This window comes from Salmo salar, chromosome 13, assembly GCF_965601325.2.
Source record: "Salmo salar chromosome 13, fSalSal1, whole genome shotgun sequence".
NCBI classification, from domain to species: Eukaryota; Metazoa; Chordata; class Actinopteri; order Salmoniformes; family Salmonidae; genus Salmo; species Salmo salar.
In genome coordinates this window covers 69,106,265-69,132,901 of record NC_138303.1, presented here as the reverse complement: position 1 = coordinate 69,132,901, position 26,637 = coordinate 69,106,265, and the positions used below count along the sequence as shown (strand labels likewise).

General features: G+C 41.5%; 2 protein-coding genes across 2 annotated transcripts; one reads left to right on the top strand and one right to left on the bottom strand.

Moving 5' to 3' along the window:
• The first annotated feature begins 691 nt into the window (after positions 1-691).
• Positions 692-14,171, top strand: LOC106567632 (calcium uptake protein 2, mitochondrial). The gene is made up of 12 exons (XM_014137147.3): positions 692-996; positions 4,008-4,137; positions 4,333-4,364; positions 4,495-4,570; positions 4,757-4,804; positions 7,457-7,539; positions 8,998-9,057; positions 9,527-9,624; positions 10,684-10,855; positions 11,180-11,288; positions 11,418-11,575; positions 13,131-14,171. Exons 1-12 carry the CDS (start codon positions 748-750, stop codon positions 13,230-13,232), a joined length of 1,317 nt encoding a protein of 438 aa, XP_013992622.1. The 5' UTR covers positions 692-747; the 3' UTR covers positions 13,233-14,171.
• Positions 14,172-14,489: 318 nt separating this feature from the next.
• On the bottom strand, positions 14,490-17,975 carry LOC106567631 (interferon regulatory factor 2-binding protein 1). The gene is made up of 2 exons (XM_014137146.3): positions 15,491-17,975; positions 14,490-15,388 (listed from the first exon to the last, which is right to left on the bottom strand). Exon 1 carries the CDS (start codon positions 17,251-17,253, stop codon positions 15,502-15,504), a length of 1,752 nt encoding a protein of 583 aa, XP_013992621.1. The 5' UTR covers positions 17,254-17,975; the 3' UTR covers positions 14,490-15,388; positions 15,491-15,501.
• Positions 17,976-26,637: the final 8,662 nt, after the last annotated feature.

Genomic DNA, 26,637 nt, shown 5'->3' with positions numbered 1-26,637 from the left:
GTGAAATTGTTAGGTTATTTTACCTGTTAGATATTACTGCATGGTAGGAACTAGAAGCACAAGCATTTCGCTACACTTCTATTAACATCTGCTAACCATGTGTATGTGACAAATAAATGTGATTTGATTTGATGTGGCAACAGTGTGTCGGAGGGGGGTTCCTAGGTGTGAGAAGTGTGCGTAAGGGCATGAGACAAATGCATGTGTAGCATTAGGGAAAGTAGTGGTATGTGTTAATTGTAGGGGTACCCATGGGGCTGGAGATCAGAAATGTCCACGAGAGACGCAGGTTGAGGTTTCCAGGATTAGAGTAGTGCAGAAGCTGTCTATGCTGAGGAAGTGAAGAAAGTAAAGGAAGATGGGTCAAGGGGGAGGGGGGGTCATGAGGAGTCGTGTGAGTTGAAGAGCTGTACCAGTGCAGAGGGATAGTCCAACAAGTGCTATATGTTTCAGTAAGATTGGATTTGTATCATTTATAGCAATGGTTATCAACTGTACTGCAGGGATGGAACGTAAGTCACAGAAAATTGAGGTTGTGGTGGCTGCTGCAGAAAGGTATTTGGGTGTGCCAGACTTGACGTCAGAAGAGTTACAGGGTGTGTTAAGTAGGACTAAATAGATTTAAATAGTGGAGGTGGGGATTATTCTTTGTTTTTATATGGTATTTGTTTATTATTTTTAATTCAAGCAAAGTATAAAGGAGTTATACTCCAGTCTAGTTGGTGGCGGTAATGCAACAGGTATTGGATGCCAACCGCCATTAAACGTCATCGAAGAAGAAGGTACCTAAGAAGAAGTTTACGGAAAATGGCCAGCTTTGGCAGGGTTGCTGGAGTTTTGAGAAACTTTTGGAGGAGACCTTGGTCATACAGAACGCTGCATAGTGCCATGGGACCTGGCATTTTGGGGTCTGTCGTTGGAAGCGTGCTGGTATATTATCACTTTGAGCCGAGTAAGAGGTTTTTGCCCTTCACCGTCCATGCCGAGGAGGAAAAGGTAACGTTAAAGTCTCGTTGGTAGCTAGCTAGCTGCGCCACTCTATCTGTAAAGTTAGCTACGAAGTTTGAGTTAACTAGCTATCCGAACTTGCCAGGAATCTTGCTAGTTAGCTAAGTGCCTGGTGAGGCAGTATTTGTATGCTAAACTTTTCTACCAGGCATTATCACAACTGAATGTTAGTACAATGCTCAAGTAAACAGCCATGTTAAGGACGATGCGCGGCGTCCTATATTACAGTAGGCCTATTAGTAAACAACAAGTAGCCTATTTAGCTAAGGCTCTGCGTACAAATAATATGGTAACGTTAGGTAGCTAGTTATCGCATTTTTTTATTTTTTTTTATCCAATCAACAGTTTGAGAGTATTGTGGTGTATTCAGAACGGTGTTAAACGTTTTAATTAGACGGAAACGGTGCTGAATGACATGATGATTACAGTGGCTCAGAGGACGATATTGTTTTGTGTCTTCTTTATATATGAACTATGTTCGAATACTCATACTAACCATGCTATCTGTGACGTAAATGTAGTGCATACTTTTTGGTCATAATATGGATATAGTTAGTATGCCAAAAGTTTCCGGATGTCGTACTACAGTCGCAAAAATACGAAGTATACAAACAGTGGCCACTTGCCGTGATTTTAGGGTCCATAATGCAATTCTTCTGGAAATGGGCGTGACTTCACATCGTTTTCAGATTTGAAGAAAATGTCGGAAAAAATGTTACTTTTCGAATAAGTTACCTTTAAGAATATGTTGGCTGACAATTCGTTAGCTACTCCACCCTTACGAACCACATACCTGCACATACTGCTGTAAATCAAATACAATTGTATTAGTGACATGCGCCTAATACAACAGGTGTAGACCTTACAGTGAAATGCTTACTTACAAGCCCCTAACCAACAATGCAGTTTAAAAAAAATACGGATAAGAGATGAAAGTAACAAGTAATTAAAGAGCAGCAGTAAAATAACAATAGCGAGACTGTACCAATACAGAGTCAATGTGCGGGGGCACCGGATAGTTGAGGTGGTATGTACATGTAGGTAGAGTTATTAAAGTGACTATGCATAGATGACAAGAGAGTAGCAGTAGTGTAAAGAGGGGGGGACAGGGGGTGGGGGGCAATGCAAATAGTCTGGGTAGCCATTTGACTAGATATTCAGGAGTCTTGTGGCTTGGGAGAGAAGCTGTTTAGAAGCCTCTTGGACCTAGACTTGGCGCTCCGGTACTGCTTGCCGTGCGTTAGCAGAGAGAACAGTCTACGACTGGGGTGGCTGGAGTCTTTGACCATTTTTAGGGCCTTCCTTTGACACCGCCTAGTATAGAGGTCCTGGATGGCAGGAAGCTTGGCCCCAGTGATATACTGGGCCGTTCGCACTACCCTCTAGTGCCTTGCGGTCGGAGGCCGAGCAGTTGCCATACCAGGCGGTGATGCAACCAGTCAGGATGCTCTCGATGGAGATGCTGTAGAACCTTTTGAGGATCTGAAGACCCATGCCAAATCTTTTCAGTCTCCTGAGGGGGAGTTGGTTTTGTCGTGCCCTCTTCACAAATATCTTGGTGTGCTTGGACCATGTTAGTTTGTTGATGTGGACACCAAGGAACTTGAAGCTCTCAACCTGCTCCACTGCAGCCCCGTTGATGAGAATGGGGGTGTGCTCGGTCCTCTTTTTCCTGTAGTCCACAATCATCTCCTTTGTCTTGATCACGTTGAGGGAGAGGTTGCGTAAAGATATGCTATGTTAGCTAGCTGCTTTCTAACGGTGTTAACGATGTTAGTTGGTTACTAATACATTAAAATTGCCAGTATATTAACAATATCCTATCTAACTACCTACCCAATGTTTGACTTGATTATTCCAGTCATTAGCTGTGTGTTCTCAATGGACATTCGGGTGCTTTCGTGAATTCGCTCTGGCTATCCGAGTTAGTCCAATTTCAGAGCACTCTCGTTTGAGTGTACCAGAGTAGCACAGAATAACTGAATTTACGAACGCTCAACACCCGTTGAATATTGCCGGTGTCGTTAAACGTTGGCAAAGTAACTTAATTAAATTGTTGCCAGCAGCAGTTTGTCACCAACTGTCTGGATAACATGAAAACTGCTTAACCAGCTCTGCTAGGGTGAGTGAAATGGTCAGAGTGAGGTGTTCTCTCATTTGTGTCTGGAAGTAGCTAGCCAGTTAGCTGGGTGCCTGACTACCGTTGTTAGATCAGAACGCTCAAATCAACCCTACTCCTCGGCTAGAGCGTCCAGTGTGCACTCTGAACACTCCCAGAGCGAAACACTATGAATTTACAAACGGACAATCTGACAACGCTCTGAATTTACCAACGCCCAGATTGCACTCTGGCACTCCAGATTGAATTTAAGAACACACCCGAAGTAGTAAAATGTCTAGCTAGTAATTTGTTATGCTAGCAAGAGGTTGCATAGCAACAGCATCCACTTCTGGTAGACAGGTGAAGCGCAAGTATGCTCAACTGAAGGATACTGTTCGTTTACAGTGTACTAAAATGAACTAATAGTATGTAGTATATTCTCATTAAGTATGTAGTATACAGTATGTTAGTATGGGTATTCGAACACAGCTATGATCTGTCTGTGCACCACAAGTTTTGCTATTTGATGGTCACACCATATTGATTAGGGCTGCTTTCAGTATGAAAAAAACAGTGTGCAACGTTAAATAAATGGAAACGTTGCCGGTCTGAACGACCAGTTGAATAACTGACCGAGAGGGGAGAGGCCTATGGGATAATATTTTCTATGTATAGGGTCAGGAGTATTGTAGGGTCAGGAGTATTGATAGAATTAGCAAGCAAATAAAATGTAACCATTAGCTAATTGCTGTTTACATGAAAGTCTATGTGCCAAAATAGTTGGTCAGGAGTACTGAACATTCTATTTCCATTATCTTATCCAATTTTCAGCTTTGCACTGCCCCTTAGTTTAGACTTTGTCCTCCTTTTAGTGCTAATGCTTCCTTCTGTATTATAGGTGCTTCCAGTATCCCAGATGTCTGCCAGACGGATGCGCTTCAACCAGTTTGCCTCAATGATGTACGATGAGGAGCTTTACATGACACCAAGAGATTTCCTCTTCTCAATCATGCTGGAGAATGTTGACCGTAAGTACAGTAGTATCAAATGATAGTGTCCATGTTGTAAAATGGCCTACGTGGTTGAAAAGGGATACTGCATGATGTAATGAATGTAATTGTTTGGCATATGGCTTCATTGGCTAGATACAAGCTCCATCTGGGTAAGTGTATTACATTTTGTTCCAAGCAAGAACTGCTCTTTACTTTTCCTTCTGCTTGTAGGTAAATTGCAAAATAAAGCTCTAACCAAAAAGGTGAGTGTTGGGATCGGGTTAACTCATTGTCAGAACTTGTTTTGGATTTACTGTAGTCTTACCAACATGAGCATTACAGCACGAGATTACTTTTTGTTGTTTGTCTTTGCATAATTGATGATACTTGCAGGAGGTGGATAAGATGCTGGATGCTGCCTCACGGGCCCAGGCAGGCAACAGTCTGTTCAGAAACTTTGGAGACAATGGTACGTTTTCATTCCATGGTCAAACAACCTCACTGGTGCTACGTGCTTTATCAAAGTTAAAAGATGCTGGCTAATTATACTTCAGGCAGGAAATGTGTATTTGATGTTGGAGTCAATCTAAACGGGTTAAATTAACACTCACTGAAATGTTTGTGTGATACAGATGGCATGTTTTATGTCTTGCAGGTCTGATATCGTACACAGAGTACCTGTTCCTGTTGACTATTCTGACCAGTAAGTTATAGACTCAGCATGACATACAGTAGAAACAGCCCTCCCTTTCAATGACATGCATTGGAACCTGCATCCTCTCATGCTTACACAGCACATCTTACTTCATCTGGGTCGTGTCCATTAGCAAAATGGTTTGCAACTGAAAACAAAAATGTGTGTTTATTGGACAAGTTTAGTCAATGTCAATTGGATAGCTAGTTAGCGGTATCTACTCAGTTGAGCTTTGCCCGACTGCTGGGGTTGCTGTGGAGGAGGTCAAAGGGTTTGAGTATAGCCTAGTATCATTCAATCGGTGTCATCACCTGCTCAAGGGCCGCGGCTTCTTCATGGGCGACAGATGTCGATGTGTTCAGAGGGTCCCTGGTTTGAGTCCAGGTAGGGGCAGGGAGAAGAACGGAAGCAACACTGTTACACAAGGACAGATGATACCTTCCCGTTTCAGACAGTTTTCTACCGTTGGGTGCCTAATGAACACGGCCCTGGTTTAGCACAGATGTAGCATATAGACGTGCAAACATAATGAATATGTGGCAACACCTTTGTAGAGGAGCTGGCTCATTTATGAATTGCCGAGTTTCCGTTGCCCATGATATTTTCAGGCCCCTCATCTTATTGTCTGCACAATAGGTTAACTTAATTTGACGTAGCCTAATCTAATGCACTATCTATCATGTTTAGCCTGTTACTGTAACACATTGTGAAAATAATAAGATTATGTATGCATTACTTGAATTGGTGGGATTTTCTATGCTGTCAAGGTTAGTGCAGTGACTGAATAGCTGGCTAAAACTTATATGTAGCTGGACTGACAACCTGGGTGGTGGTTTTCAGTAGGCACAAAATGAAAAATAACATCTTCAAACAGTTCAGTAGAACGGACATTTTATTTTTCTATTTATAGTATTTTTTTCTCATACGTAGATACTGAACACACAGCTCATGTGGTAGTGTTTTGGCGACTTAACTTCCTCATTCAAAATGTTGCCCGGTCACCAACAATGTTGTGCTAGAATCATTATTTCAGAAGACCCTGCTGTTAAGCGCTCATCTTGTCGCTGCTTTGTTAGGTCCAAGCAGTACCTACAGTTGAAGTTGGAAGTTTACATACACCTTAGCCAAATACATTTAAACTCAGTTTTTCACAATTCCTGACGTTTAGTAAAAATTCCCTGTCTTCTGTCAGTTAGGACACCGTTTTATTTTAAGAATGTGAAATGTCAGAATAATGGTAGAGAATGATTTCAGCTTTTATTTATTTCATCACATTCCTAGTGGGTCAGACGTTTACATACACTCAATTAGTATTTGGTAGCATTGCCTTTAAATAGTTTAACTTGGGTCAAATGTTTCAGGTAGCCTTCCACAAGCTTCCCACAATAAGTTTGGTGAATTTTGGCCCATTCCTCCTGACAGAGCTGGTGTAACGTTGCAGGTTTGTAGGCCTTGCTCACACACGCTTTTTCAGTTCTGCCCACAAATCTTCTATAGGATTGAGGTCAGGGCTTTGTGATGGCCACTCCAATACCTTGACTTTGTTGTCCTTAAGCCATTTTGCCACAACTTTGGAAGTATGCTTGGGGTCGTTGTCCATTTGGAAGACCCATTTGTGACCAAGCTTTAACTTCCTGACTGATGTCTTGAGATGTTGCTTCAATATATCCACAATTTTCCTACCTCATGATGCCATCTATGTTTTGAAGTGCACCAGTTCCTCCTGCAGCAAAGCACCCCCACAACATGATGCTGCCACCCTCGTGCTTCACGGTTGGGATGATGTTCTTCGGCTTGCAAGCCTCCCCCTTTTTCCTCCAAACATAACTATGGCCAAACAGTTCTATTTTTGTTTCATAAGACCAGCGGACATTTCTACAAAAAGTATGATCTTTGTCCCCATGTGCAGTTGCAAACTGTAGTCTGGTTTTGGTGGTTTTGGAGCAGTGGCTTCTACCTTGCTGAGCAGCCTTTCAAGTTATGTCAATATAGGACTCGTTTTACTGTGAATATAGATACTTTTGTACCTGTTTCCTCCAGCATCTTCACAAGGTGCTGTTGGTCTGGGATTGATTTGCACTTTTCTCACCAAAATACGTTCATCGATAGGAGACAGAACGCGTCTCTTTCCTAAGTGGTATGACGGCTGCGTGGTCCCATGGTGTTTATACTTGCGTAATATTGTTTGTACAGATGAACGTGGTACCTTTTTCTTTAGATTTTCCCATGATGTCAAGCAAAGAGGCACTAAGTTTGAAGGTAGGCCTTGAAATATATCCACGGGTACATCTCCAATTGACTCAAATGATGTCAATTAGCCTATCAGAAGCTTCTAAAGCCATGACATTTTATGGAATTTTCCAAGCTAGTTAAAGGCACAGTCAACTTAGTGTATGTAAACTTGTGACCCACTGGAATTGTGATACAGTGAATTATAAGTGAAATAATCTGTCTGTAAACAATTGTTGGAAAAATTACTTGTCATGCACAAAGTGATGTACTAACTGACTTGCTAAAACTATAGTTTGTTAACAAGACATTTGTAGAGTGGTTGAACAATTTGTTTTAATGACTCACCTAAGTGTATGTAAACTTCCGACTTCAACTGCAGATAAGCCTGTGATGTTATTTTCTAATAGAAAATGCATTGTGTAATTTCAGAGCCACACACAGGATTTCATATAGCTTTCAAAATGCTTGATATTGATGGCAATGAGCATGTGGACAGAAAGGAGTTTCTCAAGGTATGCTTTATAATCTGTATTATATAATGTTCCTCACATTTTCGTTTTTTATATCGTCGCTCTCTGATGAAAACCTTGTAACTGCATTTGTGGCCAATTTTCTTTCTTTTTTTATTGATTGAAAGCAGTAATTCCCCTCAATGTACTCTGAACATTTCGTGACTCTAGGACCAAGAAAATGTATTCAAAATAGCTTTTGAAGCTTTATAATTGTATGTTCATTAATGCGGAAAATGTGGTAATTGTTTTGAATTTACTGAAACATTTGTGGTTCTCATCAGACAGCGATGAAAGGGTTCTCAAGGAGTTGATGGATTTGTATTTTCATGTTGCATATAGTAATCTGTATTCAGTCTGATTGTATATCAAATTATATAGTAATGTATATCTATATCAAGTATCTACGCTGTTAAATTCCAAAATATTACGAGCCCTAACATGGAAGTTGCCCAGTTGGAGGTTTTAAAATAAATGCTCCTACAAGTGAGTACTATACACTTGATACTCAGTCACATGTTGTATGGCCAGTACTTCAAGTCTGCACCAGTTTCTCCCAGTTTCTGCCAAAAGGCACCTAAAGGACTCTGACTCTGTGTAGATTGATGAGGGGGAAAATCTATTTAATCAATTTTAGAATAAGGCTGTAACGTAACAAAATGTGGGAAAAGTCGAGAGGTCTGAATACTTTCCGAATGCATTGTATGTTACAGAATCTAGTTTGTAAACATACTGTATTTACCAGTTGGATTTAGCACAATGCAGTATGCATACATTGTTACAAAAAAGCATGTGACTGACACAGTTTTGTACCAAACCAATGAAAAGTTGATTCCCTAATTTTGAACAGAGCCTGGTGTGGACATTCAGCAACACTGGGAACCACAGGGTTTAGATAGCGTTAAGAGACCTCTGTTGTGTGTTCCTACTGGGAATATGGGGTCCAAAACATCTTACACGTAAGCATGTTATGCACCTGACAAAGTAGAGCGAGGAGCAGCATAGATAATCATTCAGCGTGTTTTGAGGGGATCAGTGTGAGCAAGGCAAGTGATCGCTTTGGTAACATCATGAGTAGTATTTGGGATGCAAGATGATTTGTAGATCAGTAGTTCTATGCGGTCCAACTGCTGTTCAGTCGATCTCAAACACACACTGTTTGCTGTTTCTAACTGGCTCCAGTTTTAATATTAGTGAGGCATTGTGGGTAGTAAAACTTTTTGACTAATGAAAAATTCTCTTATTGCTGACATTTATTGGATAATCCAGATGAGTAAGAGGTATGTATGTGTTATTAGTGGGTTTATAACTGAATTAGTTGTTTCCTGAATTTTTAGACTAAGCTAGCTAAGAAATGCTCTCACTAGTAGTAAATGTTTTTAGCTTAATCTTTTGTAGTTTAGTATCTGCGTTTATTATAATACAAGTAGCAATTGTTGCTGCTTTGTTTTTATGATGAAGCTCAAGAAAATCATTGGGAAAAGAAAAGAGAAAGTGCCCATGGAAGGTGCCACAGACTTGGTGAGTCAACACTCTAAACCTTTTTAAGACTGAACTCAGTCATTTATGTGATTTGTTGAAAAGTTTTCAAAATACTTGATATGGGCAGCAGGTAGCCTAGGGGTTAGAGCGTTGGGCCAGTAACAAAGGTTGCTGGATCGAATCCCTGAGCTGACAAGGTAAAAATCTGTCGTTCTGCCTCTGTACAAGGCAGTTAACCCACTGTTCCCCAGTAGGCCGTCATTGTAAATAAGAATTTGTTCTTAGTGACTTGCCTAGTTAAATAAAGGGTATTTTTTTTAATTTATTTTAAATGACATGTGGAAATGCACATTGAAAGCGCTAAGCCTTGCCAACTGTCATTGTACGGTGACGTAAACCATTGCGTACCGGCTGGAAAACTGATTGTGTTTACTCGTATTTCAAGCGTGATGGGGCTTGCAGTAATAACAAAGGCAGGAAGTGTTGAAACTTGATGTCATCTTCACAGAAACCAGTCGTAGAGGGGGATGGTGTGAACACTACACTGCAGGCATTCTTCTTTGGCAGGAATGGCAAAAACAAGCTTCAGTACAATGTATTCTGCAGGTAAAATACACTACATGACCAAAAGTATGTGGACACATGCTCGTCGAACATCTCATTCCAAAATCATAGGCGTTAATATGGAGTTGGTCGGGGACTTGCTTCCATTCAGCCACGAGCATTAGTGAGGTTGGACGATTAGGCCTGGCTCGCAGTCGGTGTTCCAATTCATCCCAAAGGTCTTTGATGGGGTTGAGGTTAGGGGTCTTTCCAGGCCAGTCAAGTTCTTTCACACCAATCTTGACAAACCATTTCTGTATGACCTCGCTTTGTGCACAGGGGGCATTGTCATGCTGAAACAGGAAAAGGCCTTCCCAAAACTGTTGCCACAAAGTTGGAAGCACATAATCGTCTGTAATGTAAATGTATGTTGTAGTTCCAGTGAAGGGAAATCTTCACGCTAAGGGGCTTAGCCCGAACCATGAAAAACAGCCCAATTGGTGAAGCGTGATTCATCACAGCCCTCATTGGTGAAGCGTGATTCATCACTCCAAAGAATGTTTCCACTGCTCCAGAGTAGAATGGCAAGCTTTACAACACTCCAGCCGACGCTTGGCATTGCGCATGGGGATCTTAGGTTTGTGTGCAGCTGTTCGGCCATGAAAACCTATTTAATTCAGCTCCCGATGAACAGATCTTGTGCTGTAAACATTGCTTCCAGGGGAAGTTAAACTTCGTAGTGAGGGTTGCAATCGAGGACATACAATTTTGTTACGCACTTCAGCACTCGGCGGTCCAGTTCTGTGAGCTTGTGTGGCTAACCACATTTGCGGCTGAGCCGTTGTTGCTCCTAGACATTGCAACTTCACAATAACAGCACTTACAGTTGACCGCAGCAGCTCTAGCAGGGCTGACTTGTTGGGAAGGTAGAATCCTATGACTGTGCCAAGTTGAAAGTCAATGAGCTCTTCAGTAAGGCCATTCTACGGCCAATGTTTGTCTATGGAGATTGCATGGCTGTGTGCTTGATTTTATACATCTTTCAGCAACGGGTGTGTTTGAGTATGGGCCCAGAACCGACCTAGTCACATTCAGTGTCTTTAATCTGGATGTCTCCTCTAGGTTCATGGAGGACCTGCAGGCGGAGGTGCAGGAGATGGAGTTCCTGCAGTTTTCCAAGGGCATGGACACCATGCGGCGGGAGGACTTTGCAGAGTGGCTGCTGCACTACACCAACGAGGAAGCCAACGAGGCCTACTGGGAGAACATGAGGAAGAGGATCCCAGCTGGCCAGGTAAAAAGGAACGTGGCCCTGTTCCAATGCTTTGAAAAATCCACCCTTCCTTCCTTGGTCATCACAGATTATTAGGGGTTGTGAAAGCAAGGTTGTGAATTGCCACCCAATTATTTTCCCCAATCCAACCAATTCTGATGTGGGGTTACTTTAATGAAGAAAGGATGCATTTTCTATTCAAACAGGGCCAGGGATAATAGGAAGTCAGGTCAATGTACCTTCAGGTTTAAGAAGTTGTGAAATAGAGCACATTTTGGGGGTGGGGGGTCTCAAGGGTTGACTTCTCAGTGTACAACTTGGACATTTGTCCTTCTTCTTTTGTAGAGCATCACATTTGATGAGTTCAAAGCGTTTTGCCTATTCACCAACAACCTGGAGGACTTTGCCTTCTCTGTGAAAATGATAAGTGAAGCCAACCGACCTATTGGAATGGGTAATTTTAATTTCTACCTTGTTTTAAGTAGGAAGGGCATTTTGTATGCATGTTTCTGATTCAACACAGTCAAATCACTTCAACCAAAGACATTATCCTGATAGTTTGTTTCCTTTCCATTCTCCACAGTCCAATTTAAGCGAGCTGTGAAGATCGCCACAGGGCACGACCTCTCGGAGAACGTGCTGGACACTGTGTTCAAGATCTTTGACCTGGACGGCGATAACTGCCTGAGCCACAAGGAGTTTATCGGAGTGATGGAGGACCGAGTACTACGTGGCTTGAAGGTAAAGGGGGTATTTACCAGTTGGCAATCACATTAAAAAGTATGTCAGGGCGTTATTTGATCTTGAGATCCGTGCTTCACTCAAACTTTCATGCAAGTCTCCAATTTACTTGTTAATAATCATTGTGTTGTGAGTTGCGGTCTCTGTATGAATAGTGCTATACAAGTTAAGTTTCAGCCGAAGCTACACAATCTAATCGAACCGCCCGGCCCCCTAGGACACCTTTTCCAGTGTACTAAATAACCTTTTAAACGTTCCGCAATGTGTTACTTTACGCACTTTTTGGGGGAGAGAACCTCACGCTGATCATGTTGTCCAAATTTTTCAGAATGTTAATCTTAGAAGTGAGGATTAGGAAAGGGAGGAAGCAGCAGAGATTGCATAACATTTTTTGGGTGGTTGTTTAGTCCACAGAAAAAGGTGTCCTGGTGATCAATTCACGCAGCCACTCTGTAAAGTTTATTAACATTATTATTATTAGAGGTTGACCGATTTATGATTATTATTTTTTTCAATACCGATTATTGGAGGACCAAAAAAGCCGATACCGATTTAATCGGTCGCTTAAAAAAAATATATATATATATATATATATATGCAATATTGACAATTACAACAATACTCATTGAACACTTTTATTTTAACTTAATATAATACATAAATAAAATCAATTTAGTCTCAAATAAATAATGAAACATGTTCAATTTGGTTTAAATAATGCCAAAACACAGTGTTGGAGAAGAAAGCAAAAGTGCAATATGTGGCGTGGCATGTCAAAAAGCTAACGTTTAAGTTCCTTGCTCAGAACATATGAAAGCTGGTGGTTCAATATTCCCAGTTAAGAAGTTTTAGGTTGTAGTTGTTATTATAGGAATTTTGACGTGTCAACTATTTCTCTCTACCATTTTGTATTTCATATACCTTTGACTAATGGATGTTCTTATAGGCACTTTAGTATTGCCAGCCTAATCTCAGGAGTTGATAGGCTTGAAGTCATAAACAGCGCTTTGCGTCAAGCATTGCTAAGAGCTGGCAAACGCAGTAATGTGCTGTATGTATGAATGAATGCTTATGAGCCTGCTGTTGCCTACCACGGCTCAGTCAGACTGCTATATCAAATCATAGACTATAATATAATAAACACAGAAATACGAGCCTTTGGTCATTAATATGGTCAAGTCTGTAAACTATCATTTCGAAAAAACAAAATGCTTATTCTTTCAGTGAAATATGGAACCGTTCTGTATTTTATCGAACGGGTGGCAACCCCAAGTCTAAATATTGCTGTTACATTGCACAACCTTCAATGTTATAATTATGTAAAATTCTGACAAATTAGTTCACAGTTCGCAACGAGCCAGGCGGCCCAAACTGTTGCATATACCCTGACTCTGCTTGCACTGAACGCAAGAGAAGTGACACAATCTCCCTAGTTAATATTGCCTGCTAACATGAATTTCTTTTAACTAAATATGCAGGTTTAAAAAAAAAAAAAACGGCCATGCCGATTAATCGGTCGACCTCTAATTATTATGTGATGTTTTTATTTCCCCAGGTGCAGCCCCAGCGTGGCATCATAGATTATTGGAAGTGTGTGAAGAGGGAGACACTGAAAGGGGCCCAAGAGGCCCTCCGGGACACAGGAAGCCCTTTCTGAGGGGTCACGTTGTTGGATCAAGAAGCTCCTTGCAAGGTTTCACTGGGTGACTCCAATGTAAAGCATTGATGGCTGACCATCAAGTTGCTCATTATCACTATTTGTCAATGGAATATAAACATGGTCCTCATGAACCAGATCAATAAGGGATACCAAATTCTATATTTTTCAGGCTTCCTTTTTGTTTGTGAAAAGGTTATTACAATATACATAATCTGTGGGTAAGTGTTTTGTTTACAATATTTTTAATATTTTCTAATTAGACTTGGGCGATATACCGGGGTATTGCCGAATACCGACTATGATTTTCAATACAGTACTACGCCACTACTTATAGCTAGCTATAAGTTAAGTGTAACTATAAGAAATCTAAGATGTCAAATTATATCCAGCGTAGGGCTCAAGCTATGCATTTGGTTTGCTAGTGTGAAGAGGCTAGATGTCATGATCACGCTTCTTGGTTACAGCAGAGACATTCAATCCCCTCATGAATCAATATCCCTAGTGCCTAAATTGTTTTGTCAAAAAAAAGTATTCATCTTTTGGGCGCCACTTGTGTGAACATTTAGCAATACTGTATACCTCGGTATGACAATCTAGATACCGCCCAATTCTAATCCTGGAAATTGGTTGTTGTGATGTTTGATACCAGTCTATGCATACAAGGCATGTGAAATGTGAGCTCGTTTGACATTTATTGAATGTCTGTCACCTTTTTATATCCTATTTCGCTGCTCAAATACATTGTTTACAGTTAGAGGTGGTTTACTGTGGTATCATTGGAATTTCATAAAGTTTTAAAATGCTGAATCATGGAAAATGTCATAGATGGAAAGATATTTTAAATATGTGCCTATTTTCAAATGTCTATGTCCAGTTGTGCTGTAACATATTGGCACCCTTTCACAATTCACTTCTTAAATAAATTGTAATTTGGGACTTGGTGGTCATGTTTGATTTAGAATTGACATTTTTCAACGTCAAATGGCCTGGACTAAATTATTTAAAATTCTAATTAATTTGGTTGGAATCAGGTTATTTTCATAACAGGGTAAAAATAGCATTTTAACCAGTTTTGAACTTCCCCCATTGGAAAGTTCCAATATGAGTGCAACTGTATACCTTTTTCTAAGATTAATTGTTTGAAAAATGCTGCAGTTCTCCTGGTATGTGTGTGCCATACAGAAACATTTTTACAAAAGGGTAGGAATTAAATTGCACTAGCAAAGGGAGCAAGACAAAAATCCACAAGAGCAATGACTATTCTGGAATTTATTAGAGTTGACCCCATATTAAGATCACATTTCGAGTATGTTTAACCATTGAAGCGTGTGTGTGTATACATACACACATACAGGGATTTCAAAAAAAGTTAGACAAACAACCAGCTTACTTCTGTGGTAGATTAAGAAACAGAGTGACTAACAAAGTTATCAGTGAGTACAGCATACAAAGCGACAGTAAAATTAGAGCACAAAGCCATCTTTGGTCTTATCACTTACTATAAACACATACAATAAATTTATGTATCAAAAATAGAAATTAGTCATTTAAAGTAAAATTCACATTTCTGACATACAATATGTAATAAAGGAGCATACATTGAAGAGACGTGTGATTAAAATGTTTAAACCTTGGTTTTAAGGACCTACTGGTTTTGCCATTTAAAAAAAAAATATCTATTTGTCCTGTCCAAATAATGACCTGCTTCTGGTTACCCATGGACTTTCAATATTAGTATCGTTCACATATGACACAGTATGCAACTAAATTGTTTTATATAGAAAAACATGAAACGTTGAGAGATTGTCATATTAAAGAACAGACCTGTGCTTTCAATCCTGGGCTTTTAAAACAAGGCCTCGTGAATAGCCTTTGCTGCTTCATTGGACATGGAGAATGACTTGGGATTTTCTCTAGTTTAACTATTACTACCAACAGATGAGCCCCGCTCAGACAGACATGTGGCCCCATTTTGGACTGATGGTTCTGGTGCCCTCCTAACTTCTTAAAGGTGGTTCTGTTGCCTCCTGGGTTGCGTGGTGATTAGGTTATTTCTTGCTGCACCTCTGCGGTGCACGTGATGAATTGCAGCCAATCTGAACTTCCGGGTGAGATAAATAGATCAGGGAAGCGCTTTCAAAGTGTTTGATCCGCTGTTGAGAAGACAATTACAACATGTATTAGTAACAGAAACAACTACTGCTGCTCTAATAGCTCTATGAAAAAAATAAAGATTAATGTCATGGGCCTTTCACCTTGATTGGGGTCAGGGGTCGTTCTCCTTCTTCACTGTCACGTCGCTGTCTCCGGCCAGGATGGTGGAGATCTCTCCCTGCATGAAAGCCCAGGGCACGGTGGATCCGGCCAGGGGACAACGCTCACCGCTGGGGCAGTACACCTCTCCTCCAGGGCCTTGACTGCGGATGGAGCCACGCGTGCATGGGAAGCAGAACTTGTGGTGTGGGACAGACGGACACTGGACAAAGTGAGTGTCTTCCAGGCGCTCTCGGCAGAGGGTGCAGCAAAGCAGGGCGCCGCTCCCGGAATCCCCAGCGCTGGTAGTGCTCGGCCCCCCTTGGGCACCCTGGCCCATATCTGCCTGGGAGACTGCGGTGGAGGCAGAGGAGGGACTGCCGCTGGTTGGGCGGCCAGCTGCGGAGGAGTGGGCTGAGGACATGCCGGGGCCTTCTCGGGACATCTGGCTTGAGCTTAGGCTGTCGGCCACTCCCATGAGCGCTGAGATGGGCGAGGGCTGGCTGTGTGAGCGGGGCTGGCCATCCTGGGGGTTGGTCATGCCTGAGCCTAGGGGCTCCATGCCTGGATAGGGACCTCGAGACCAAGGCTCTCTGGCTGGGTGATCCCCCATGGGCCTTCCATCACTCTCTCCGTTTTCAGAGCTCGGTGATGCTTTGCGTCGCCGTGCAGCACCCTTGGTAGGTGCAGAGCGGCCGGTGGGCGCCATGGGCATGCCGGCATCCGTGTACGGCTGTGGGAGGATCTCGGGCATCGGTGGCTCCTTAAACGAGCGTACACCGTCACTAAGGAGCTCCGTGAGCGCACGCCAGTCCCCGGCACCCTGCCGCCTCTCATATTCCACGTAACGCAGCCCAGAGTTCACCGCTTTGCCCGCGTCTTTGTTTGAGTCACGAAACATCTGCCTGACAAGCTCCGGGATGCCCGAGAAGACTATTCCAGAGCCGCTGGGGTATTCCACAAACACCTTCAGCTCAAACTCAGGCCCGGTCCCGGCTTCGAAAGCGAGAATGCGCCCCACCAGGTTGTGGTCTTTCCTGAAGCGCACACTGAAGGGGGCACAGCCGCAGAGGGTCACCAGGACGTCTCGTACCGCTCTGGGGCGGTTGGGCCAGCCCTCAGCCCGGCTCCTGGCGCTCTCTGCCAGCTCAGCCATGACCTCCCCATTCCTCCAGCCTGCCTCCAGCGACATGGCTGACATTACCTGGCGCCTTCCATCACCACCCATTATATGGCCAGAGGAACCAGCCATCTGCGGGCCCCCAGCTCTGGTGCCTGAAACGGGGGCCAACAAGCCGTGAGGGGCCCCCACTAACCCCTGGGCTATCAAAGCATGAGGTATGGTCCCATGTAGAGCAGGTGCGGCCCCAGCCATAGCCCTTCTAGTGTTGGGGCTCTGCCTGCTCCCCTCTGACATACTCACATCTTCAGCTCTGTGCAGACCATTGGGGAGGCGGGGGGAAACGCCATACTCTCCCCTCCCCCTGTCTAAACGTTCTGCATGCTGCCTCCCTCCTTCCATCGGTCCACCTGAGCTGGGTTTGCCTTGCTGAGGGCCCGGGGACCTTCCGTCCAAAACACCGTGGCTGCTCTTCAACTGCCTGGCCGTCTCAATTAGGAGCTCGATTCTGTCCGCCCCGTCGTAGTTCACGCATCCCCGGCAAACAGCTTCGCTGAATTCCCAGAGCATGGCCCAGGGCATCTTGGGCAGATCGCAGAGGTAGCACCATTGCCGTCTAGAGGATGCCTGCGAGGCGGAGGACATGTTGTTTACAGGCCCTCACACAAACTTTCTTGAGCGGCCAACGCGTTTGTCTTTGCTTTTAGCGTCTTCGTCAATATTCAGTCACGTCGAGAAACATGTCCTGATTTTGTTGTAAAATATGAAACTATGCTCAAAAAGCTCTTGTTGATTGCTGCTTTTAAAAGTTAGCTACGTTTTCCTTTTCGGGATGCCCGTGTCGGTCTGTCTGGGCGGAAGTAAAATGTGTTTAAGACACCGGATACACGCACTTACGCTGCATTGCGGTTGCATTCTGGGAGCTGTAGTTTAAGTCAACATCTTTCCTCGATAGCTGGCCAGCTCACACTTATTCAACATTTTAAGAAACATTACTTAGCTAACTAACTACACGATTAATGCAATGTTCTGTGTCCAGTGCTTCTACGCATGATACCAACACGACAAAAGAGGGAACTAGCTCATTATTGTCTAGCTTGAACGTGTGACCGATTGAGTGTAGCCGAGTGTGGTAGCCGAGGCAACAGAAGTAAAAGGATGCGTTCGAGGAGATCACTTTGTCAAGTCCTTGGCCATCGTTGGTTACCGCCTTCAAAGTATATTGCATTGAGCAAAAGCATGAACTTGACAAAAATCAGGTGATCAAAGTTCATAAAATTTTGACTGCAGTCGACTTATAAGTTTCTGCAGTTGCTCTTCATCAACTTCATCCTACAGCCATCACCTGCATTGTGCACTGCTGATCCACCCCCAGAAGAAAAAAAACATGTTTTAAAGCTAATTTCCTGCAATTCTCCATATTTTCACATGGCTTGACCAGGGCTGAATAAAAATAAAAAAAAGTTGAATACACACTCAATATTCGACGACTTGGTTTGAGTACTTTTTGAGATTATTTGGGCATGACATTTAGAGTATGCTAACTGGGGGACATTGAATAACTTTTTTGGGGGGGATAGAAAATGCTAATATTATTGGTTGATGGCAGTGGCTAACCATATTATGGATTTCAGTCTCCTTGTCCATAGCAAACAAACATGTAAATATGTAATTCATTTGGGCCATAGAAAATCCTGGCAAAAGTTAACTGTACAAGAGGGTTGGCCACCCCTGATCTATGTTTCCCAAATACTGGGGGTTTGAATATGTTCATGTGACGTTATACAAATTACTCCACATTCAAGAAAACTGTAATGAATATCAATCTTCAGGTGGTTGAGGCTGATTTGCAAAACCTTTCCATCATCTTACTCTACATCAGTGTTTCCCAACTCCAGTCCTCCAGACGCTCAACAGCACACATTGTTGTTTTAGCCCCAGACAAACTCCCCTGATTCATCTCATTGAGGGCTTGATGATTAGTTGACTAGTTGTATCAGGTGTACATGTCCGGGGCTACAACAAAAATGTGTGCTGTTGTGGGTACTCGAGGAGTTGGGAAGCACTGCTCTACATAGGCATCTTTTGCATTTCTGCCTAGCAGCTTGTGCACAAGACTAAAATGACAAAACAGGATATTTGATGCAAGGGGCATTTCAATGCAGCCTATTCTCATTTTATGACTTTAGCCTATATGCAACACTGTCCATAAATGCTTACATAAATGCACAGACACGAGTTGGGATATCAGATTTCAAATAGCCTAATTACACCAGCAAAATTGGTAAGAAGCTAAATAATAGATTAGATTAGAGTTTATTAAAATATATATATATTTATTATATTTTTTTAGGGGGTAGATCAGCTTTAATTTTGCCGTTAGATTGTGGCTTCCATCAATGTAATTGTGTGCATTATTTCCAATCCCCCATATTTATTATTTTCCCCTAACCCTACCATTCCTCCCCTAATTGGAGTAAACTTATGGAAAACAACAATTAGGCTTCTACTTCCAGCTTATACATACTATATACATTTTATGGACACAGTATATTTTACAGTAGTTGTCTTTTGTTTGGTTTTAGTGCCATCCTTCAGCTCCACTCAACCCCTCCCATCTATCTCTGAACACCATCAGTTTTGATTTCTATTTGCCATATATTTTTCAACAGTCCTGTGATGTTTCACAAAAGTTCTGAACCTTTCTATTCTCATAGATTCTACATATTGTAAATTAAAGATAAACATTTTTGCTAAAAGTATTAGTATATTATTGATCGATTGACTATGACTTTTTAAATCACCCAGCAGTGCTATTTGCAGAGTTAGCTCCAGGTAAATGTTGCAATTCTTCAGCCATTCCTGAACCTTCGACCAAAAACAAGCTACATATGGACAGTACCAAAACAAATTATCTAATGATTCTGTCTCTTCGCAGCAAAATCTGCAGAGCTGGGATGGTTGTATCCCCCATATATAAACCATTACATTGGTTGCAAGAATTTTGTATAATCATTTAAATTGAAAAAGTCAAAGTTTTGAATCTAGCGTTGTTTTGAGTATCAGTTCATAAACCATGTGCCATGGAATCGGTACATCAAACATTTCTTCCCAACTATTTTGCAATCTATATGGCACAGCTGTCATACATTTTTTGGTCCTTAAATTAAACTAGTATACTATTTTCTTTAACCAATTTTGGTCTTCAATGCAGGGCTGACAGACAAGTTCCTTACTTTCTCCCCTTCCACTTGCCTCTTCCATTTTTGCGGTAATGCTGCAATTAGTTGGTTGTAATTTTGAGTAGAGCAGACATTTCCATATTTTTTTGTTAGCTGCATGTGTGACATAACTCAACCAGTCCTATTTATAATATAATTTTAAAAGATTATGCCTTTAGAATTTCTTTGTTGCGTAAAATATATATATTTTGTAATCAATTACTATATTTGAGTTCAAACATAATATTTCATTTCTTTATTTCGGGATATGAATACCGAGTATGTCCACTTCACCGTTAGACTATATTATTGGTAAACTACACGGAAATGTAAAAGTTTTATTTTTTAGTGATCCAATATGTGATCCAATAGTACATCATTTGGTTGTAATCCAGAGAGGTTATAAAAATTATCTAGATCATCTATGAGGCTGTGGAGGGATCCAAATTGTGGCTTTAAAAGAAAATGTGAATCATCAGCATACAATGACACCTTTGTTTTTAAGCCCTGGATTTCTAGGCCCTTGATATTATTGTTGGATCTTATTTTAATAGCTAACATTTGATGGCCTTAATAAATAGATATGCCGATAGTGGACAACCTTGTTTTAATCCTCTTGACAGTTTAATACTTTCTGAGAAGAAGCCATTATTTACTATTTTACACCTAGGATTACTATATATAACTTTAACCCATTGTATAAGAGATTCTCCAAAATTGAAATATTCCAGGCATTTATATATAAATTCCAGTTGTACTTTATCAAAAGACTTTTCAAAGTCAGCTATGAGTACCAGGCCTGGTTTCCCAGATTTTTCATAGTGTTCTGTTGTTTCCAGCACTTGTCTTATATTATACAACGGGTGGGTCTAATCCTTAATGCTGATTGGTTAAAACCGCATTCCAGCCTGTGTCTATTGCACAAGTTACCCCCGGCTAAATCTATGACGTTAAAATGCCTATTTACTCTGTTCTATCTGACTGTGAAATCCACTGTCTCATCACCCCAGGCAGGCACTTTATAAACTTGATCTCCACTATAAAAAGCATCTAGACATTATCTCACATTTCTTTTAGACTAACATTTAGTTTACAACAGCAGAGATATGTATAAACCTTGCTGTCTGTCTCTCCGACATTTACAATGTTGTTTCAATATTCAAATTCGATCTCCAGCTGCCTCATAGTAATGAACATGTCGGGAGTCAGGATGAGACAGAAAGACAGGCAGCGTTTCTCAGCCAGTCGAAATCATGAATCAGCTGGTATCATTTTTATGGATATGTACAAAGAAATGTCAATTGAAAAAAGGTCAAACAAAACAAAGTGCAGCTAGTTTGCAGTCTTTCCAGCTTCAGTTTGAAGTGTTTGGGTTAGCTGTGTTGTTGGCTAGCTCCTCTTAACAACAGTGTCCTGACGAGTGAGCACATTTTCTATGCCATGCCTCATTAGCTCAAATAATGTCACTAGAAAACAGCTTAAACAAATGCAATTGCAGTTACTTTGCTGTTATATTCTGGCTGCACTTTTTGACGTGACTATAAGTTAGCCATAGTTGGCTAGCTAGCAAGCAAGGGATAAGAACGTTGCCAGCCAGTATGACAATGGAACATTTGGAACGAACGACTGGGTCGCATCTACAAATACAGAACAGAAAGACTGAACGATTGGGTCGCGTCTCTAGCAACCGAACCGATAGAATGAATGACCAGCCGGCTTGGATAGCAACCCTAGATTTGTGTCGGGACTATATGTTCTGGAAGGATGAAATAGTATGAATAAATTCATCAAAATAAAAAAAATTATGAAAATATGTCAATCATTATTTGGATATGTTGGTAACCCATTGCATAAAAGTGATAATAGCCTCAAAGCCAGTGTTTGGAGGATATATTGGCACGGTTTGCAACATCCGTGCCAATATATCCTCCAAACACCGGGTTCTCGGGCATTATCTCCAATGTATCGTCCATGTAAAAAACCTGTCTGATTAGGATGAATAATATCCTACAATACCTTTTTAATTCTATGCGCTATGCAGTTTGCTAGAATTTTTGCATCACAACACTGAAGTGTAAGGGGCCTCCAATTTTTTTAATAGATTGGATCTTTATATTTACCACTTGGGTCCTGTTTCAGGGAATAATTAAATCAGACCTTCCTGCTGAGTATGTGATAATCTACAATTTTTAAAGGAGAGGTTAAAACACGCTAATAAAGGTCCTCTGAGTACATCAACAATCTTTTAATTTTACATTATTAATAGGAAAAAAATACTTACAATTAACTTTGGTTAGTGGAGATGTAAGAGACTGAAACAAAAACATATGCTTAAAGTACTTTGCTTCCTCTTTCAACGTATAGTTTGGTGAATCATGGGTGACTCCGTCAGTTGTAACAAGTTTCAGTAAATTCTGTTTGGTAGCATTTCTATGTTAAAGATTTTTTTTAAACCTGGCATCTAGTACCATACCCCGTACAGACACTTAAATCTTTTGTCTTGCCCATTCACCCTCTGAACGGCACACATACACAATCCATGTCTCAATTGTCTCAAGGCTTAAAAATCCTTCTTTGGCCTGTCTCCTCCCCTTCAGCTACACTGATTGAAATTGATTTATTAACAAGTGACTTCAATAAGGGATCATAGCGTTCATTTGGATTCAACTGGTAAGTCTATGTCATGGAAAGATCAGGTCCCCTTAATATTTTGTACACTCATACAGTGCATTTGGAAAGTATTCAGACCCCTTTACTTTTTTTGTTACTTTACAGCCTTATTCTAAAATGGATTACATTATTTTTTTAAATCCTCAGCAATCTACACACAATACCCCATAATGACAAAGCGAAAAACTGGTTTTTAGAGATGTTTGCAGATTTACTAAAAAATCAAAACAGAAATAAACTTATTTACATAAGTATTCAGACCCTTTGCTTTGAGACTCGAAATTGAGCTCAGGTGCATCCCATTTCCATTGATCATCCTTCAGAAGGTTCTACAGCTTGATTGGAGTCCACCTGTGGTAAATTCAATTCGTTGGACATGATTTGGAAAGACACACGTCTCTCTATATAAGGTTTTACAGTTGACAGTGCATGTCAGAGCAAACACCAAGCCATGAGGTCAAATGAATTGTCCATAGAGCGCAGAGACAGGATTGTGTAGAGTCAAAGATCTGGGGAAGGATACCAAAACAATTCTGCAGCATTGAAGGTCCCCAAGAACACAGTGGAGTCCATCATTTTTAAATGGAAGAAGTTTGGAACCACCAAGACTCTTCCTAGAGCTGGCCGCCTGGCCAAACTGAGCAATCGGGGGAGAAGGGCCTTGGTCAGAGAGGTGACCAAGAACCTGATGGTCACTCTGACAGAGCTCTAGAGTTCCTCTGTGGAGATGGGAGAACCTTCCAGAAGGACAACCATCTCTGCAGCACTCCACCAATCAGGCCTTTATGGTAGAGCGGCCAGACGGAATCCACTCCTCAGTAAAAGTTACATGACAGCCCGCTTGGAGTTTGCCAAAAGGCACCTAAAGACTCTCAGACCATGAGAAACAAGATTCTCTGGTCTGAAGAAACCAAGATTGAACTCTTTGGCCTGAATGCCAAGCGTCACGTCTGGAGGAAACCTGGCACCATCCCTACAGTAAAGCATGGTGTTGGCAGCATCATGCTGTGGGGATGTTCAACAAAGTACTGAGTAAAAGGTCTGAATGCTTATGTAAATGTGATATTTCAGTTTTTTTTATACATTTGCAAAAATTCAGAAAGTATTCACACCCCTTGACTTTTTCTACATTTTGTTATGGCCCAATTTTTTTTTGTCACTGGCCTACACACAATACCCCATACTGTCAAAGTGGAATGATGTTTTTAAAAATGTTGACAAATAACTATTCAACCCCTTTGTTATGGCAAGCCTAAATAAGTTCAGGAGTAAAAATGTGCTTAACAAGTCACATAATAAGTTGCATGGACTCACTCTGTGTGCAATAATAGTATTTAACATGAATTTTGAATGACCACCTCATCTCTGTACCCCACACGTACAATTATCTGTAAGGTCCCTCAGTCGAGCAGTGAATTTCAAACACAGATTCAACCACAAAGACCAGGAAGGTTTTCCAATGCCTCACAAAGAAGGGCACCTTTTGGTAGATTGGTAAAAAAATCTGAAAGCAGACATTGAATATCCCTTTGACCATGGTGAAGTAATTCATTACACTTTGGACGGTGTATGAATACACCTAGTCACTACAAAGACACAGGTGTACTTCCTACCTCAGTTGCTGGAGAGGAAGGAAACCGCTCAGGGATTTCACCAATGGTGACTTTAAAACAGTTACAGAGTTGGATGGCTGTGAGGTGAAAACTGAAGATGGATCAACAACATTGTACATAGTTACTCCACAATACTAACTTTATTGACAGAGTGAAAAGAAGGAAGTCTGGACAGAATACAAATATTCCAAAACATGCATCTTGTTTGCAACAAGGCACTAAAGTAATACTGCAAAAAAATGTGGCAAAGCCATACATTTTTTTGTCCTGAAAACTAGGTGTTATGTTTGGGGCAAATCTAATACAACACATTTTGAATTCAGGCTGTAACACAACAAAATGTGGAATGAGTCAAGGGATCTGAATACTTTCTGAAGTCAATGCTTTCGCTCTCTCTCTCAATCTGTATGCCTATAGATGCCAGCACTGGAGGACATGATTGTTTTGGGCAGTCCCTCTCGCCCTCTGTGGGCAGGGGTGGAACGCTTTCCCAACCTCATCCTCCAAGGCATCCCTGGTTTCAAGGCTGTCTTGATGACCACCCCCAAATTCCAGCACAACTCCCTCATGAAGGTAAAACCAAACACGCATAGTTAAGGCACAGGCTTTCGCATTGACTGTTTGTGCAAGTGTGTACTACTGTGTACCCAGCAGACATGGGTTCAAATAGTATTTGAAATATAAAAAATACTTAAGTGGTGCTTTATTGGGATTGCCTAGTGCAAGGAACGAATGGAATAGTCAAAAAGTGCAAACACTGCCCATTTGGCTCTCCAGGTATGCTCAAGAAAATGCTTAATTTAAATTTCGCCAATTCAGGGGGTAAACTGAAATTCCAATTGCAAATTTCCTCAATGATTCTCCATAAGAAAAACATTGGAATTTCAGTTTACTACCTGAGTTCCTTGGAATTGACCCCCACCCTGGTATGTACAGTGAGGGGGAAAAAGTATTTGATCCCCTGCTGATTTTGTATGTTTGCCCACTGACAAAGAAATGATCAGTCTATACATTTAATGGTAGGTTTAGTTGAACAGTGAGAGACAGGATAACAACAAAAAATCCAGAAAAACGCATGTCAAAAATGTTATAAATTGATTTGCATTATAATGAGGGAAATAAGTATTTGACCCCTCTGCAAAACATGACTTAGTACATGGTGGCAAAACCCTTGTTGGCAATCACAGAGGTCAGACGTTTCTTGTAGTTGGCCACCAGGTTTGCACACATCTCAGGAGGGATTTTCTCCCACTCCTCTTTGCAGATCTTCTCCACGTCATTAAGGTTTTGAGGCAGACGTTTGGAAACTCTAACTATTATAATAACAGTGGAGGTTTGCATTTTTAGGGGGGTATGATATTTGTGCGTCTAACTTTCTCAGTCATCATTATTCACAATTCATTCAGGATTATCCATAATCATGGTGGCATCCACATTCATGTAGAAGTGTTTAGAAACATATTATATTCTTATATACAATAAGTGACTCAAAAAAGACCACAAAAGGGTCATATTAGATTGTGTAGAAATGCAGAAACTGAGCTTTAGATGCCCCAAAGAATTCTGAGGGAGGACCACAAGAACCCCCGCCAGATTATGTCCCCTCCACTTCTAAAGCCCCTGGGTCCTGCAAAACTAAGGCCGTCGACTAAATAATGACAGTTCTGTCGAGTTGTTCTGCTGAGTTATTCGAGGAAGGAAAGAGAAGAAGGCACCACACCACTCTTAATATCTTACCCAGTTATTTCAGATGATCTAATTTTGCTCTTTTATAGCTTTGGCAACTGTGTGTTTTCTTTCCCTGTAGGCTTTACAGACCCTCCCCACCCCTTGGCTGCAACCCTCACTCACAAGGCAGGCAATACGCTTGACCTCCTCTTTAGTAGAGGCTGTTCGCCTACTAATCTCATTGCAACCCCATTCCAGGTCTCTGATCACTACTTTGTTTCCTTTTCTGTCTCCCTCTCCTCCAACCCTAGCCACTCGGCCCCTACCCAGATGGTCATGCGCAATCACAATCTTAGCGCTCTCTCTACCACTACTCTCTCTTCTTCTATCCTATCAACTCTCCCTTCTGCTAAATCCTTCTCCCTCCTGTCTCCTGATTCTGCCTCTTCGACTCTACTCTTCTCCTTTCCCACATCCTATGACTCGCACTGTCCCCTCTCCTCCTGCTCCGTGGCTGAATGACTCATTGCGAGCTTACAGAACAGGGCTGCGGGCAGCTGAGCAAACATGGAGAAAAATTAAACTTCCAGAGGACCTATCATCCTTTCACTCCCTCCTCTCCATCTTGTCTTCCTCTGTATCTGCTGCTAAAGCCACTTTCTATCACTCTAAATTTCAAGCTTCTGCCTCTAACCATAGGAAACTTTTTTCCACCTACCTCCTCACTTTCTGCAGATTACTTTGTCAACCACTTTGAAAAGAAGGTTGACGACATCCACTCCTCATTCACTCAGCCTATTGAGTTCACTGGTCCCACTCACACAGAACTACCCTACGCCTTGACCTCTTTCTCGCCT